This window comes from Uranotaenia lowii, chromosome 2, assembly GCF_029784155.1.
Source record: "Uranotaenia lowii strain MFRU-FL chromosome 2, ASM2978415v1, whole genome shotgun sequence".
In the NCBI taxonomy this organism is placed as follows: Eukaryota; Metazoa; Arthropoda; class Insecta; order Diptera; family Culicidae; genus Uranotaenia; species Uranotaenia lowii.
Genome location: NC_073692.1, coordinates 291,540,540 through 291,556,964, shown reverse-complemented (window position 1 = coordinate 291,556,964; position 16,425 = coordinate 291,540,540). Strand labels below are relative to the sequence as shown.

At 40.9% G+C, this 16,425-nt stretch overlaps 2 protein-coding genes across 2 annotated transcripts; both read right to left on the bottom strand.

Annotated features, from left to right (window-relative positions):
* Window positions 1–12,063: 12,063 nt before the first annotated feature.
* Window positions 12,064–13,299, bottom strand: LOC129742777 (uncharacterized). Its single transcript, XM_055734718.1, has one exon. The coding sequence runs from the start codon at window positions 13,297–13,299 to the stop codon at window positions 12,064–12,066; it is 1,236 nt and encodes a 411-aa protein (XP_055590693.1).
* A 581-nt stretch (window positions 13,300–13,880) lies between these two features.
* LOC129746385 (uncharacterized) lies at window positions 13,881–16,392 on the bottom strand. The gene is made up of 5 exons (XM_055740021.1): window positions 16,107–16,392; window positions 15,859–15,916; window positions 14,774–15,733; window positions 14,472–14,714; window positions 13,881–14,406 (listed from the first exon to the last, which is right to left on the bottom strand). The coding sequence occupies exons 2-5, from the start codon at window positions 15,886–15,888 to the stop codon at window positions 13,900–13,902; spliced, it is 1,740 nt and encodes a 579-aa protein (XP_055595996.1). The 5' UTR covers window positions 15,889–15,916; window positions 16,107–16,392; the 3' UTR covers window positions 13,881–13,899.
* Between the last annotated feature and the right edge of the window lie 33 nt (window positions 16,393–16,425).

Genomic DNA, 16,425 nt, shown 5'->3' with positions numbered 1-16,425 from the left:
GGATAATTTCGGGAAAATTCTTTCCGCCTCTTTAAAGGAAACTCCTTTTCTTTGTCGTGTCAGTAATCGATACCCTACGGTACACGAACAGATAAATAGTAACAAGGAGAGGATCATTAGAAATAAAGGAGATGATCAGTTCAGATCAGACTGTCAAGCGAATAAGATCGGTGTTTTATTATAAGTGAACTTACAAAGAAATATCAGGCTATAATAGTGGCGACGAGGGCAAGGACACCGCCTATTTTGTGTGTAACACAAAGCTTGAATGCGGATTGTGTGGATTTAAGTATAGAGCCGTAAATCATTATTGTGGGTTTCTGATTGTCTAGTGTTGGAAAATAAAAAAAAACAGTATAGCCAGATATTCAACAAATAACGTGTGCTTAAATAGTGGTTTGAAGGAAGTATTAAGAAGGTGGACTGTGCTGTGGAACCGGATTTTGTTCAAAATCGCGTTTTATCCGATCATATAGGGCATCTTGGGATTGAAAGCGTTCTTTCGCCACCATTGCATTTTTCGGCGGTAATTTTGGTCAAGCTGTAAAGCGAGAAATTTCTCGTGAGCGCAATAAGAGAGGTGAGTTACCTTCGGTTATTATTTAGTTCATCCATTCTTTGCAACACTTGAGATTGTTTGCAGTAAATCGATATTTTGTCGCGTTCAACAGTGCAACAAAAAAAAAACTGACCAATCTGTTCCATAGTGTCGCGCGACATAAACAGTTTGGATTTGTTGATTGAGTTTTCTCTGAGGATTTTTTTTTTCTCGACAGCAAAAGTTAAGAAACAATGAATACTTTCATTGGATCTGTAGAACCATATGTACCAGGTACATCTTTTGCTGATTATGCGGAACGCCTGGAATATGTCTTCAATTATAACAGCGTACCGGAATCCAGTCGAAAATCACTTTTTATCACGGTGGGAGGCGCAACCGTATTTAGCGAAATAAAAAAACTTTTTCCTGGAGTCGATTTAAACTCGCTACAATATATTGATGTAATTAATCGATTGAAAACCCGTTACGACAAAACTGATGGAAAAATGAAACGAAAGGAGAAATTTTATGGAAGAACGCAAGGCAAGGAAGAGATGGTCGAAGATTTTATTTTAGATGTCAAATTGTTGGCTGAAAGCTGCGGGTTTGGTTCTGAGGAAAAAAATAATCAAATCCGAGATCGCATTGCCCTCGGTGCCTCAGATTTGAAAGCTCGAGAGCGCATTTATGAGCTGGAGAACCCTAATTTGGAAGAAATTGAAAGAATATTAATCGCTCGAGAACAGATGGCAAAACATTCTTTTAGAATCGAGACAACTGAAAGAGTAAGCGCCATTGAACGGATTGGTCGACGTTGGAATGATGATCGCGACAACTGGAGAAGGTACAGAGATGGTGGCAGACGAGAGGTTCATTCTTCTCGCGATCGTCAGAATCGATTCAGCTACAAGCAGAGGGATCGTTCGTACTCCCGTGATCGATCAAGAGGCGGAGTGGTTTGCAGTTTCTGTAATGTCAAGGGACATATAAGAAGAAATTGTTTTGAAAGAAAAAGGTCTCAACAATCAATTCGGTTCTTGGACGATTCTACCGAAAACACAACCCCAAGCTTCGACTTCAAACGCACCAAAAAGCCTGACCCCGGTGATTCGGATGATGAGCTACACTGTATGTCTATTAAGGTAAATGACCCTGTATTTGTATATGTATGTATTAATGGGGTAAGTTTTCGGATGGAAGTCGACAGTGGATCAGCTGTTTCAGTGATCAGTGAGCAAATGTTTTTTGAGAAACTTTCTCAACATGCTCTGGAAACATGTAACAGAAAATTGTCGGTAGTAGACGGTGCAAAATTGACAATTTTGGGTTGCCTAAAAGTAAATGTTTCGGTGAATAATTTAACATATCACGTAACATTGATTGTGTTGAAAGGATCTAGTAATTTTGTTCCTCTTATTGGACGTGATTGGCTTGATATTTTTTACAGAAACTGGAGAGCGAATTTCACAAATTATTTGAGTATTAATAATGTTAATTTTTTAAACGAACATGAACGAACTATTGAAAATTTGAAACATAGATTCAAAACAATTTTCAATAAGGATTTTTCTACGCCAATTAAAGGTTACAAAGGTGACTTAGTTTTTAAAAAAGATCGTCCAATATTTAAAAAAGCCTATACAGTGCCATTGAGGCTAAAAGAAAAAGTTATTGAGCATTTCAATTCCCTTGAAAAAAGTGGTATAATAACACCGGTGAAAGCTAGTGAGTGGGCATCACCTGTGATAGCTATTGTCAAAAAAGACAATGATTTGAGGCTTGTTATAGATTGCAAAGTTTCGGTAAATAAGATTATTGTGCCGAACTCATATCCTCTTCCGCTTGCTCAGGATATTTTTTCAACTTTATCAGGAGCAAGAGTGTTTTGCTCACTTGATTTAGCAGGTGCTTACACACAGTTGGAATTAACTGAATATTCAAAAAAATTTATGATTATTAACACAATCAAAGGTCTTTACAAATATCATCGGTTACCACAAGGAGTGTCCTCATCCGCAAGCGTTTTCCAATCGGTGATGGATCAAATTTTGCATGGCTTAGAAGGAGTTTCATGCTATTTAGATGATTTGATTGTTTCGGGAAGAAACAAGGATGAATGCCAAATTAGATTGTATCAGGTATTGGAAAAGTTAGAAGCAGCTAACATCAAAGTTAAATTCAACAAGTGTAAGTTTTTCGTAGAAGAACTGACGTTCTTAGGACACATCATTAGTAAAGATGGACTTAAACCTTGTCCTGAAAAAATATCAACGATTGCAAATGCTAAACCACCAAGTAATCCTAATGAACTTAAGTCATTCTTAGGATTAATAAATTTTTACGGTAAATTTATACCAAACCTGTCTTCTCGATTGAACTGCTTTTATAAACTTTTAAAAAAAGATTCCAAATACAATTGGGACGAAAATTGTAACGAACAATTTGAAAAGTGTAAAACATACCTTCTTAAATCTAAGGTTCTGGAGTATTTTGATAAAAAGCCTCTGGTTGTGGTGACAGATGCTTGTAATCATGGTCTGGGGGGTGTTTTAGCCCATTATGTAGGTGATCAAGAAAAACCTATTATGTTTACTTCTTTCAGCCTTAACGATTCACAAAAAAAGTACCCAATTCTACACTTGGAAGCATTGGCTGTGGTGACTTGTGTAAAGAAATTCCACCGTTATTTATACGGTCAAAAGTTTGTTTTATACACTGACCATAAACCTTTACTTGGAGTATTTGGCAAAGAAGGAAAACAATCTATATTTGTAACCCGTTTACAGAGATATATCATGGAACTTTCGATATATGACTTTGAGATTAGATACAGACCTTCAAATAAAATGGACAACGCGGACTTTTGCTCGCGGTTTCCTCTTCCTTGCTCAGTACCACGAAGTTTAGACCAAGAGTTTGTCAAGAGTCTTAACTTTTCAGAAAATTTGCCAATAGATTTCAAACTTATTTCCGCGGAAACAAAAACAGATCCTTTTATTTCTAAAATCGTTGATTTCATAAATCAAGGATGGCCAAAAAGAGTTGACCGCGCTTTTAAGAATGTTAAAGCTCAAGCTCATGACTTGGAAATACATTCGGGCTGCCTGTTATTCCAAAAAAGAGTGGTTATTCCGAAAACCTTACAACCTAACATTTTGAAAATGTTGCATTCAAATCATGCTGGGATGGTCAAAATAAAGCAGTTAGCTAGAAGGGTAGTTTTTTGGTTTGGTATTAATACAGATATCGAAAATTACGTAAAAAACTGTGAGATTTGTAATCGAACACAAGTTGTTACTAAGAACAAAGTATTTTCACCTTGGATACCCACTACTCGCCCTTTTAGTCGCGTTCACGCGGATTTTTTCCATTTAGGAGAAAAGGTATTTTTGTTGATTGTGGATAGTTTCTCAAAATGGATTGAGTTGGAATACATGAGATTTGGGACAGATTGCAAAAAAAGTATTGAAAAAGTTTATAAATGTATTCGCTCGTTTTGGTTTGCCCGATGTTCTTGTAACCGATGGAGGACCACCTTTCAATTCGGCTGAATTTGTTAAATTTATGCAAAAGCAAGGTATTGTGGTTCTTAAAAGTCCTCCGTATCACCCCGAAAGTAATGGGCAGGCAGAAAGGACTGTACGAACTGCAAAGGAAGTTTTGAAGAAATTCTTCCTTGATCCTCAAATGAAGAGTTTGGATATAGAAGAGAAAATTAACCTTTTTCTGATAAATTATTGCTTAACAAAGAGTGGGAACTTTCCTTCCGAACATGTTTTATCATTCAAACCAAAAACTATATTGGATTTGATAAATCCTAAGAACAGTTACAAACAAAGGTTATCTTCAAATCAACCAATTATAAACAGCAAAACAGATACAAGAGATCAACATGTTAAAAAGTCGGATAAGTTTAATAACTTGAAGATGGGGGATAAAATATGGTATCGAAACCATAGAAAGGATTTTGTCCGTTGGTTAGAGGCAATTTTTGTTAAAAGATTGTCAATCAATGTTTTCCAAATATCAATCAATGGTCACATTGCATCTGCGCACAGAAATCAATTGAAACTGAGAGCTGAAGGATCACGGGCGAACAATGTCCTAGCACATGTTGTGAATAACAAAAGATTCCGGGAAGATGATGAAGAACCTGATTTCGCTGGATTTCCTGACGGAGATTACCCTAAAAGTTCTGGAAAAGAAAATGTTTTAAATGATTCTAATCATGTAATTACAGGTGTCAGAAGATCAATGCGAATAAAAAGGAGACGCGAAGAAGACGCTCAAGGTTCTCTAAGGAATTTCCCGAAATGAAGTAAAATTGAATTGCGCATGTTTTAATCAGTTATATTAATAAGTTTGAATTGTTAAAAGCTAAGTGGGCGTTGGCCAATTGAATGGAATATTTATTTTAAAATGTATATTTTTATAATCGAATCTTAAAGGGTGAAGGACTGTCGTGTCAGTAATCGATACCCTACGGTACACGAACAGATAAATAGCAACAAGGAGAGGATCATTAGAAATAAAGGAGATGATCAGTTCAGATCAGACTGTCAAGCGAATAAGATCGGTGTTTTATTATAAGTGAACTTACAAAGAAATATCAGGCTATAATATTCTTCTCATCTCATCCGTTATTTGTAGCTTTCTTTGCCTCTCGGGGCATTCCTTATCTCCTTCCTTTGTAACAAAGGCAATGGGGCACATTGTGACAATCTTCTCCTTTTCCAGGATTCACCATGGCGCAGACTTGGCACCGTTGCCTGGATACACAAAACTTTTCCAGGTGTCCAAACTTCCAGCATTTGAAGCACTGTTTTGCTGGGTAAACGTATACATATCAGTTTTGAATGGACAACCATAGATGGTTACTTTTTCCGGGACTTTTCCACTCTGCACCGTTATCTTCATATTTTCTGTGAGTACTAAGTTCTCCTTCGCGTGGTATTGATCGCGTTAGTTTGAATAACCTCGATTGATTGATCTCATAATATCATTCATAAAGGAATTTTATCTCATCGACATAGCCAAAACCCAACATACAAAACTGATGAATGATGAATAAGCTCGCCTGCTTTAGGGTCAATCCATCCTGGGAGTCGGCTCACTGGATTGTCACCTAGGACTCGTTGATCCCTCAAAGGATCTGGCGCTTTAAGCGCAGGCTCGGCACTCGTGCCTGCCATTGGGCATCACCAGCCCTCTCTTTTTCTTTTATGGTACTACAATATTGGGTTTGTTTATATTTGAACAAGAGAAAGGGTATCACTAGGGTTGAGAACCCCTCAACGGAGCACTCAATAAAGGATGGTCACTCAGTCTTCGTGAAGAGCAAGTGTATAAAATTGGAACAATGGCTTCTTTAGAAATTATCCAATTGGTTAAAATCGTCAACTAGGAATCAATTTCTTCTTCTGTGGCGAAACTTCACTAAACAGGCCAATCTAATGCCTTCGCGAATTGCGACAACGAGAATCGAGAACACTAGTTGTAGATAACTCGAAGAAAAACGTAATTCAAATATCCGCTTGTAGAAAAACCACGCGACGCCTCGCGACTTTACACTCGGAATGAAAACTGATGAAGATAAATTGACTTAATCATAAACCATGTAGAGAGATAGCAATATAGTGCTTTGTTCCCAGATTTATTAATACCCAAAATTCAACAACAACCCTTTCCTTTTGTAAGGGCGCAAACCGATCGTGAATCAGGACTAGTCACAGCAGCCCGTTATTAATTAATCATTCAAGGTTTCTTTACCGCAAGTACCGAGGTCATGAAAAGATACAATATTTTCCACCTTATTTCCGTTCGTAAACGCAATCCTTCTATTTCTCTTCTAGCTTTTCCTTAACCTTCCAAAGCCGTTCGCTAAATATCCGTTTCGAGGAAATTTGAGTTGTGGTTTGATTTCGTTCTCCTGGCTATAAATATTAACCGATTTTGATGATACTATATTCATTGTGTAGGTAATTTATTCTAATTACTCAACATTTAAAAACAAAGTCGATATGTTTTTCCAGATTATCATAAACTGGTTCAAAAAGAAAAAAGTTCGAAAAATCAATTTTATTTTTAAAATACTCATAACTTTTGACAGCTTTAATGTATTTAAGTGTTTCATTGATGTTTGAAATCGACAAGAATCCATCTATCCGACAATGTATAGATATGTTGGGGTCCAATGAAAGTTTTGACCGCTATCTAAGATCTTCTGGTAGAAAAAAATCTTACTTTAAAAAAATGACTTTCAGTTTTGACTTTGCATAGCTGTATTTCATTTCTCAATGAACCGATTTTCAAAACAATAATTTTAGTTTTTTGTCGTTAATTTGATCATCATTTTCATAGAACATACTTGGTCTGTTAAAATTTACAGTTCTTCAGTATATTGGAATGATGTAAAGATGTTTGAAATGAGCGCTTCGGGTCATATTGACCCGAACAGCTTTGGAGGGTTAACCTCGAATCCGTCTCCTTTGTCCTCGCTTGACTTCGTGCTCTTGATCGACCTCTTGACCTCGTTTTAAGGAAGAATGCCACAAAGTGGTAAATACCTGGCAAAAAAAACTTGACCTCGTGGCTTCGCTTTTTCTCGTTTCACTTTTGTGTCCTCACATAATCTCAAATTCCGAAATCCTCCGCCCTCCTTGTTCGGATTCGAAACTGCCGCAGTGGTGCACGTCATCACACGATGTTTTCCAATATGATGGCCACTATCTTTCTTCAAAATAGTCCCTTCAGGATTAAATGCGCTTTCCAGTATCTTCCACGTTCCCACTATCATACAACTTAAAAAAAAAGACTATTCACTCCACGGTAAACGTACACTTCAAAGGTCAACAACGGAATGTTATAGATTTTCATGTGATTTCGACATTTTGACAACCTTGGTGCATATACAAAAACAAGGCGCGGGCGCGAGATCAAAATAAATCTCTACACGAAAATTTGTAAATACATAAGGAAGTTTGACAATGTTCATTTTGGCTTTTTTTTATTTTACCATGAAGTACACAGAAACAATAATAGTCACAAGATAATTATTGCGATACGCTTTTCATATTTTCGAAAAGTATGAAATGTTTTGAAATAAAGACATACTTCACGGTGACTTTTAAAATAATGGTGGTTTCGAAATAAAAATTGTTGAAAAATATTTGGATATTACGATGAAGTTAATTATTCAATCGAAATTAATTGCTCAGTTATATTATTACCATGATCTTTGCAATTCGGAATGAATTTAGGAAAATATAAAGGGCAGGGGTAAAATAGAATACACGTACCTTTTTGCACAAGCAACATGCATCTTGATCAGCAACTTTTGCGCCACCCTCGGTTTATTCCGAATCGGATGCAGGCAGCTTCCGCCAATAATTCTTCATTCCCAGTTCTCATTTTTGTAGTCACCTCACCATGCCTTTTTTGCAAAATAACTTTCCCCCCTTTCATCGATCACCGAACTACTTTACTTCCTTTTACTTCTCCGTTGATTCACACTATTCTTTTGTACCCTGATTTCTTTTTGAGATTTATCAATACAAAAAGCTGCTCGTGCTGCAAATTGAACACATACACCTTTTTTTCTGCTAGATTCGAATGAACAAACACTGAACACACACTGAAACCATTCCAACTTGAAACCGGGATCAATGACTTGAAAGTAGTTAACGAACCGATTTTTGTGGTTATCGCCACTAAAATATGTGGAATTTCGTTTTTGAATTTGAATTTGGCGTCTTTTTTTTTTTTTTTTCCTTTTTTATAGGAATTTAACCCATTAAGGTCATTCTTCCTCGATTCGTACGGTGTTTAACCCATTTGGGTCATTCTTCTCATTCATATTTTGTGATATAGATCTGTTTTGCGGAGGAAGTCCAATATGTTGGTCTCTTCCTGTGGACAGTTCGAAAGCATCTCCCGCATACTAGGCGGAAGGTGGCAAATCTGTCGTATGTGTTGATATTGTGGGCACGTTGTCAGAATATGTTTGATCGTTGTCACCGTGTTGCAGCATGGACAAATGGGGGGGTCGGTTTTAGCAATAAGATGTTCATGGGTGAGGCGAGTGTGACCGATGCGGAGACGAGTGAGGGCCCTTCTTTCGGTCGGATTGGATCTGTCGGTCCATTTGTTTGTGGAGTTTTTTATTTCCCGAAGTTTTGCTTGGTGGTTCGAGTCCCATTTTATGTCCCATGCCTCTTGGAGGGCGTTTTTGATGTAGAGTGAGGCGTCTTGTTGAGGGATGGCTATCGGTGGGGGATCCAATAAGGTAGCTGCTGCGGCGAGTTTGTCCGCTGCTTCATTGCCGGGGATACCAGCGTGTCCCGGTACCCAGCAGAGTGTAATGTGTTTCTCTATAGCTATCTTCGATATTGAGGGAAGCCAGGGGTGTTTGATACTGCCATGTGTCAGTGCTGTGAGCACGCTGGCTGAGTCGCTATATATGACTGTGTTCGGTTCATGTGTCTCGACGGCTTTCAAGATCGCGAAAGCTTCGGAGCTGAACACTGAGCATTGTGTTGGGAGGGGGAGAGTGAGTTGGTTGGTTCGGTGGTATATACCGCTGCCTACCCGACCGGAGTTTGTTTTTGATCCATCTGTGTAGACTTGAGGGAGGTGTTTAAATTTATGTTCAACGAGTTGTTGAAATTGAGATTGGATGAGGTTTGGGGGATCGTTGGTTTTGGTCCGTCGGAGCAAAGTCAGGTTCACCTTTGGAGTCTTGTCGTTCCAGTATCGGATTTTGGGTTCTGGTCGCGGGCAGATTGGTGGTATTTCGTTTCCTGTTATTTCGGAGAGAAGCTGGTTCGTTCTGGTAACCATAAGTGACTCTCTGGAACCACCATTGGCTAGCCATCTAAGTGCTTTGGAGGATAGCTGCTTAGCGATTATGTATCTGAACGGCATTTGGCCACTTTCGGCCATCAGGGAGGGGATAGGGCTGGTGCAGAAGGCTGAGCTTATTATTCGGACACAGCGGTTATACAGAGGTTCCAATTTGTTGATGACTACCTCCATATCGGCTCGACTTAGTAGGCCTATGCCATGTAGAATCGATGGTAGGAACCAGCCGTGGAGGAAACGGAAGAGGGAGTCTCTGTGAGCGTAGCTGGTTTTGTTAGCTAAAATTTGCAGAATAGGTATTTTGCCTATGGCATTTTTTCTTGTTTGGTCCAAGTGATACTTGAAGTTGAGACGGTCATCCAACCATATTCCCAGCAGGCGGGTATGGCGGTTCATTGAGATTGTTTGATTGTTGAGAATAAGTTTGGGGAGCTTGCCAAGTCTTCTTCGGTTTGGGCCGATGTGAATGAGATGGGATTTGCTTGGGGAAAACTGGAAGCCGACCGTAGGGGCCCAGTTTGCTATCTTATCTAGTGCTGTCTGGAGTCTCTTTCTGGTAGTTTTAGAGTAGGCTGAGGATGATATCAGGAGGATGTCATCAGCGTAGACCAGCGTTTGGATGTTGTTCGGGACCTTGTCGAAGATGGAATTGACTGCTACAAGAAATAGGGTTGGCGCTATTACTGAGCCTTGGGGTACACCACCATGGATGGGTCTTGAGTGGGATCGTGTTCCGTTTACAAGCACTTGGATTCTTCTATCTTGGAGAAAATCAGCTATGTAGTTTAGCATTCGGCCACCGATACCCCAGTTATTCAGCTGATTGATGATTGCCATCCTATCTACACGATCGAAAGCCTTAGATAAGTCTAGTGAAAGGCATTCAGTGTGATGATGTTTAAGGGTCGGTGGGTCGAGGGACGATTCTGGCTCCTCGAAATAGTCGTCTGTAGAGCATCCGGCTCGAAAGGCGAATTGTCGGTTGTCGAGCAGCTGCTCTTTTTCGAGGATGGCGTGCAGTCGGCGATTGACCATTCGTTCAAGAATTTTTCCGACACAGTCAAGTAAGGTTATTGGTCTGTAGTTGTCGATGAGGTGGGGATTTTGTTTAGGTTTTGCGATGGGGATGACCAGTCCCAGTTTCCAACTTTGAGGAAGTTTGCCGTTAGACCATATTTGGTTGTAGATCTGCAGTAGGGTTCCCTTCCCGGCCGCAGACAGGTTTTTGAGTAGAGGATAACCAATTTCGTCGGGACCGGCGGACAGGCCTTTGACCTTTCTGAGTGCACACTCCAGCTCGTCGAGTGCGAAATTTCTGTTGTAGTCTCTCTGGTTATGGGATGAGTTGGTTGGGAAGGGGAGCAATGGAGTATTGGAGGGAGGGGACAAAGATGTAAAGTTATTACAGAAGGCATCGGCTAGGGCAAAGGGATCATTTGTATAGTGTTGGTTTAGTAGAAGGTGAAAGGAGTTTTTGCGATTTTCTCCATTCAGGACTTTTATTTTGTTCCAAAGCACTTTGGCGGAGGTGGTGGGGTGGATTTCTTCGGTAAACTTTTGCCAACAGTTTGATTTGGCTATGCGGACTGCTGCTCTGGCACGAGATCGTGCAGTTTTAAATTCAGTGAGGGCTTGGGCCTTTCTTGGGTCATCGTTGGGGATTCTTCTAAGAGATCTCAGGGCTTTGCGTCTTAGTTTTACGGCTGTACGGACTTCGGGTCCCCACCAGGGGACTGCGGATTTACCTGGGACACCGCTTGTACGCGGAATGTTTTTTGTTCCGGCTTGCATGACGATTTTGGTAAATGATGGGATGCATGTAGGTGGGTAGAGTGCGAGATGTTTATCTACCTCCATTTGGTAGCCGAGCCAGTCGGCTTCATCGTATTTCCAGCGGGGTCTGGTCGCTGATTTCGGTGTAGGGTGTTCGAGCTTGATCATGATGGGGAAGTGGTCGCTGCCGAAGGAGTCTTCGATAACCTGCCAGCTGAATTTCGGACCGAGTTCCCAGGAGGTCATAGTGATGTCGAGGGCGGATGTGTTACCAGTTGCAGGATCGATTCTGGTTGGTTGGCAGTTGTTTAGTATAGTCAGGTTTTTGGTGATTGTCAAATCTTCCAGGTAGGTACCTTTGTTAGTGGTGTGGGTACTGCCCCAGCTGGTTGAGTGGGCATTGAAATCGGCCATGATAATGTAGGGATGGGGAAGTTGGAATAGTAGGTCGTCAATTTTGCTGGTGAATTGGTGGTAGGGTAATTGAGGGGGGATGTAGAGAGATACAACGGTGAGGTCAATCGGGGTGTGCACTCTGGCGCAGACAGCGTTCAAAGTTGTATTTATATTGAGTATTTTGTATGGGGTATTGGCTTTTATGGCCAACCCAGCGCCTTGTCGGGATGATAGGTCGGATGTCGTATGCAAATTATAGCCTTTCAGTATATTTTGTGGGATATTTGAGTTTGTTAAAATGTCTTGAATGGCGAAGATAGTTGGGGAGATGTTCGAGAGCAGGATCTGAATATCTGGCAATCTTTTGACGAGTCCTCTGGTGTTCCATTGGACGGCGTAATTTTGATATTTTTTATGTGTTGGTTTGTTGGACTCGGTAGTATTGTTTGTTTGATTGGTGGTGATGTTTTGTGAACTTGTTTGGATGTCCATTTTTATTTTAGGTATGATGTGGATGCGTAATAGTTGCTTGGTAGTTTGGTTGACTTACCGGTCTGCTGGGGAGGGGTTGATGTTGCGGTTTTACCTTGTTGAGTGGATTCCAGTGGGAGGTCTATGGTTGGAGGAGTTGGATTTTCTGGTTTGCGTTGGCGTTTCTTTTTTTGTCTCTTTTCTGCAGGTTTTCCATTTTTGGGGTCGCTTCCTGTAGGGGAATCTTCGGAGGATGTCTTCCAGAAGCGCTTGGGGGTGTTTTGGATGCTGACTGTGGATATGTCGCTGGTCATGCTGGCGTCACTGTCGGATGTTTCGGGAGATTTTTCTTTTTGCAGTTCCAGTTTTTTTACTTGGTTGGTGAGGGTGGTGATTTGGGCAGTAAGGAAGTCGACCAGCTTGCGGAGGCCGAATATTTCCTTGTCTTTTTCTGCAATTGTTGGATTGGTGGTGGCTTGAATTAGGCGTTGTTGGAGCGATGTTGATTGTTTTTGGCGTTTTCTGTATTCCTTGACGGCTTCGTTGTGAGGGATTCCCAAGTCGGTTCGGATTCTTATTATGTCCTGTTCTTCTTTATAGGCAGGGCAGGAGCGGCTGTTGCTAGGGTGGGCGTCTTGACAGTTGACACAGTTTGGAGGTAGTTCACAGTTGGGGTGGGTTTGTTCTTCGCCACAGTTGAGGCAGGCAGTTTCATTTTTGCAGTGCTTTTTGGTGTGCCCAAGTTTTCCGCACTGCAGGCAAATCATTGGTCGGGAGTAGTAGGGGCGGGTTTGAGCTTGTATAAATCCGAAACGTATGTGGGTGGGTACTGTGGTTCCTCGTAACGTGAGGACAAGAGTGTTGGTGGGTTGGGTTTTTCCATCTACTTTCCTGGTGAATCGATGGACGCCGATTACACCTTGGTTGGCGAGATCTTGTGTTAGTACCTCGTCAGTGGCTCCTGCGGCTTCGCGGCAGGTGACCACGCACTTGCAGGTGTTGAGCGAAGGGTGAAAATTTATTGTCACGGGAGTTGAGTCGATCAAATTTTTGACTGCTAGCAATTTGTCAACCTGTTTTTGGGATCTAACTTTTAGCAGGTAAGCCTGGCCCTGATCGCATGGATGTCCTCCTATGATTTCTCCGGCGGCGAGTTCGACAGATTTAGAGATGATGAACGGGTATGTTGGAAGTTTGGCAGGAGAATTGGGTTTGAGTAATAGAAATTGGATCGGCCCATGTTCGCCGTTTGGATCCATCCATTCTGGTATCCGTCTTCTGTTAGAGCTGGAGGGTTGAGGGGTTTGCCCCCATGGGGGGGGATTTTCCCCCATAGTAGCTAACTAGCTCTTTATGAGCGAGCTTAACTTTTCGATTTGAGGAGGTGTTAATTCTTGGAATTTTCTAAGTGGGTGTCACAACAGACTGATGTCCGTGATTGAGAAGCACTATTCGTCAGAACTAGTTCAGAGACCACGGTAGAAACACGTCTGATCGCGACGGCGATTCGGTTTGAACTGTGGAATTTGGCGTCCGGAAGCGGTAGCCTTCTGTCTTTTTATTTTGCTTTCGTAAAGTTTTTTATTTTTGTTAAGTTGGTAGCGCTTCACGATCGTTCAAACGGGGGGCTTTGCAAACTTTCTACACTCAAATTCTGGGTAGAGTCGTTCCCAATGAATAATTCCTAGTCTCAGTTTTTTCGGCGCTGTTTTATGAGAGCAATGTTTCTCAAGTATGCCAGAATCGATATGAGACTCCTAAGATTCCAGAACCAATCACTGTGTAATTATATTCACTTAAATAAGGCAATAGTCATCGTAAACAAGTACTCATGGACAAATTCAAATAAATCAACTTTTTTAATCGTAATCGTTCGTAAAACGAAAGTACGCATCCTTAAACGAAACTCGGCTTTGGGGAAACCACCGCCGCACCCGATCTATAGTAAGGCTCTGTTTTTCGGACGAGCTATCTTCGTCTTCTGAATCACTATCATCCGTTGACCCAGTATTGTCTCCATGTAAATCTTCAACATTGAACGTTTCGTCGCTTTTGGAAGATTCATCAAAGCAAGGACTACTACTAACGAGAGCCTCAGCTCTGTCCTCATCTTCGTCTCCGACCTTTTCCTGATCACAGTTTTTAATATAACACCTATCTACAAATAGTTCCTGCAGCGATGGGAACAATTCAGCTACCGGTTGCAGCGTATCGAGCTTGAAGGAGCAATTGATTAATACTAGCCGTTGGACGGAAGCCACTATCGGACAGTGAGTCCACAGACGGGCGTTTAGTTCGACGTCATCTAATTTGAGACTTTTTAGCTTAGTTAACCGGTGCAGATGCCGCAGCGATGTGTTGACCAGCTTTATATAAAATTTGGGAAAAATGAATTACTGTTTCAAAATGAAACCCGAATTGAAATCGTTACCTTAGAGTTGACGCGCACCTCCAGGTGCTCCAGGTTTGATAGATTATTGCAAATTTTATACAGCACTTTGTGATTGTTGCGCATCCATAGGGATATTTTCAGATGGGTGATGTTGGCAAGGCCTTTGTCGAACACGATACTGGACTCGTTGTACAATAGTGTAAGCTTGTGCAGTCGCGGAAGCTGCAGGGCGGGAAGCATGGACGATGTTTGGAGAACTTCGCACCGGAATAGGGTTAGAGTCTGAGAGATAGAAAAAGTTGTATATGGCAACAGAACAGTAGAGAATAAAAATCACCAACCTTAAGCTGTGGTAACGTTTCTACAGTTTTCAGTTGTGCGTAATCGATTTGTTGTTCTTCCAAGGTGAGTTCCTGCAGCAATCGTAAATATCTGCCCATAAAAGCACTCATCCGGTAGAACATCAAATTGCTGTACAGCTGCAATTTTTTCAGCTGAGGCATCCCCCGCACGAACTGTTCATCCTTCTCCAGATGGGTCAAGCGATGGTTCATCCGAGCGTACCGCACCTGGATATCTTTGTCGTCGAACATCTGAACATGCAACTCTGTTAACTTTGGGAAGGCCATACTTATGATTTGATCCATGGATTCTGCATCATCGAATCGCAGTTTGAGGCACTGTAACTGATTGCTGTACATTTCCACCAGCTCGATATTCCATCGGCAATTTGTGGTCACATCCAGACATGTCAGATGAGGTGTTATCAACCGATAGGGTTTTACATTATGAGAAATGTCCAATTTGAAGGATTTGATACGATCGTGCTGGATTGTCCAAACTGAAGTATCAGCAGCTTTGTTGGGTTTTTGATTCTGATCAAAGTTTAGAGAAAGATTTTGGAGATTTTCTAGCTGTGGCAATCGGGAATCGATAATATGTCGACAACTGTCGTAAGTACTGAACAATTCTAGGCTTTCAAGATCGAGCTTGGGATTAAATAACAAATCTGCCAGATTTTGTTCCGGAGAAGGTTTGTAAAGATACTTAAGCTCTATAATATCTTCCTCGTCTTCTTCGTCCTCACTGTCCTCATCCCAATGTGTGATCGATAGATTCCGGCAGTTAAGAAGCACTTGTTTTTCCATGTCCGAAAGGCCTTCCTCGAAAGTCCTGTCCAACAGAAACCTACATTGTCGCTGATATCTCACGCAATGCAGGATACGGCACCATAAAGTGCAAACGGATGCGGCGATTTTTCTTTCGCTGACTGTTAGAAAGTCAAACACTTGAATCAAAATCTGCAAAAAGAAAGATTAATTGCTGTAAAAACTTTAGGTGCTAATATGTGTAGGCCGGAAGATGATTTGCATCACCCTTGAATTTCAAATCAGTATTCAACACCGGGCAAGGATACGATACTAACCTCAGCTGGAAGATCGTTCACATTCTCCATGACCAATGAAACTTTTCACTGGTGGTTCCTGAAAAACATAATGAAAATAGTCAATTTAATTCCATCCATGTCCAGTAAAACACTTCAGTATTCCGAGAATAACATTGCACAATAAAAACCAACCATGATTCATCGCACTTTGAGTGCATTGGCAACATTTCATGATTCCAGTAACATATACAGAACCAGAATTCAAACATTATACGTGGGATACTTACCTAAAAAATCCTTGCCAGGGAACACTCAAAATTTGCGTTTCACTCGAAAAATCAAAAATATTAATCCGGTTTTCCTCTGCAATGTTGATGACAAACGTGATTCACAAGACCAAAAGCTGAGCGTTCAGATACAGCCGCACTTAATTAAATGTGAACGCGCAGAGAGCAATCAGTCAACAATTTCCATGTATTTGAAGACACGAGTCAAGCAATTTATAATCGCAAAGAATGACCAGAGCAAAATAAAATCGACTGAGTTTAGAATTAAAAGTTTCAAGGACGGATCTTCGCTTCGGCTTAGTCCGCATGATGACTGCAC

What these genes read in the sequence shown, in the direction of transcription:
- LOC129742777 (XM_055734718.1), bottom strand. Translation starts at nt 13,299, where the DNA reads ATGGATCCAAACGGCGAACATGGGCCGATCCAATTTCTATTACTCAAA.
- LOC129746385 (XM_055740021.1), bottom strand. Translation starts at nt 15,888, where the DNA reads ATGGAGAATGTGAACGATCTTCCAGCTGAG. An exon ending in AAACGTTACCACAGCTTAAG is followed by an intron (nt 14,715 to 14,773) that starts GTTGGTGATTTT and finishes TCTATCTCTCAG; the next exon opens with ACTCTAACCCTATTCCGGTG. An exon ending in AGGTGCGCGTCAACTCTAAG is followed by an intron (nt 14,407 to 14,471) that starts GTAACGATTTCA and finishes TTTTATATAAAG; the next exon opens with CTGGTCAACACATCGCTGCG.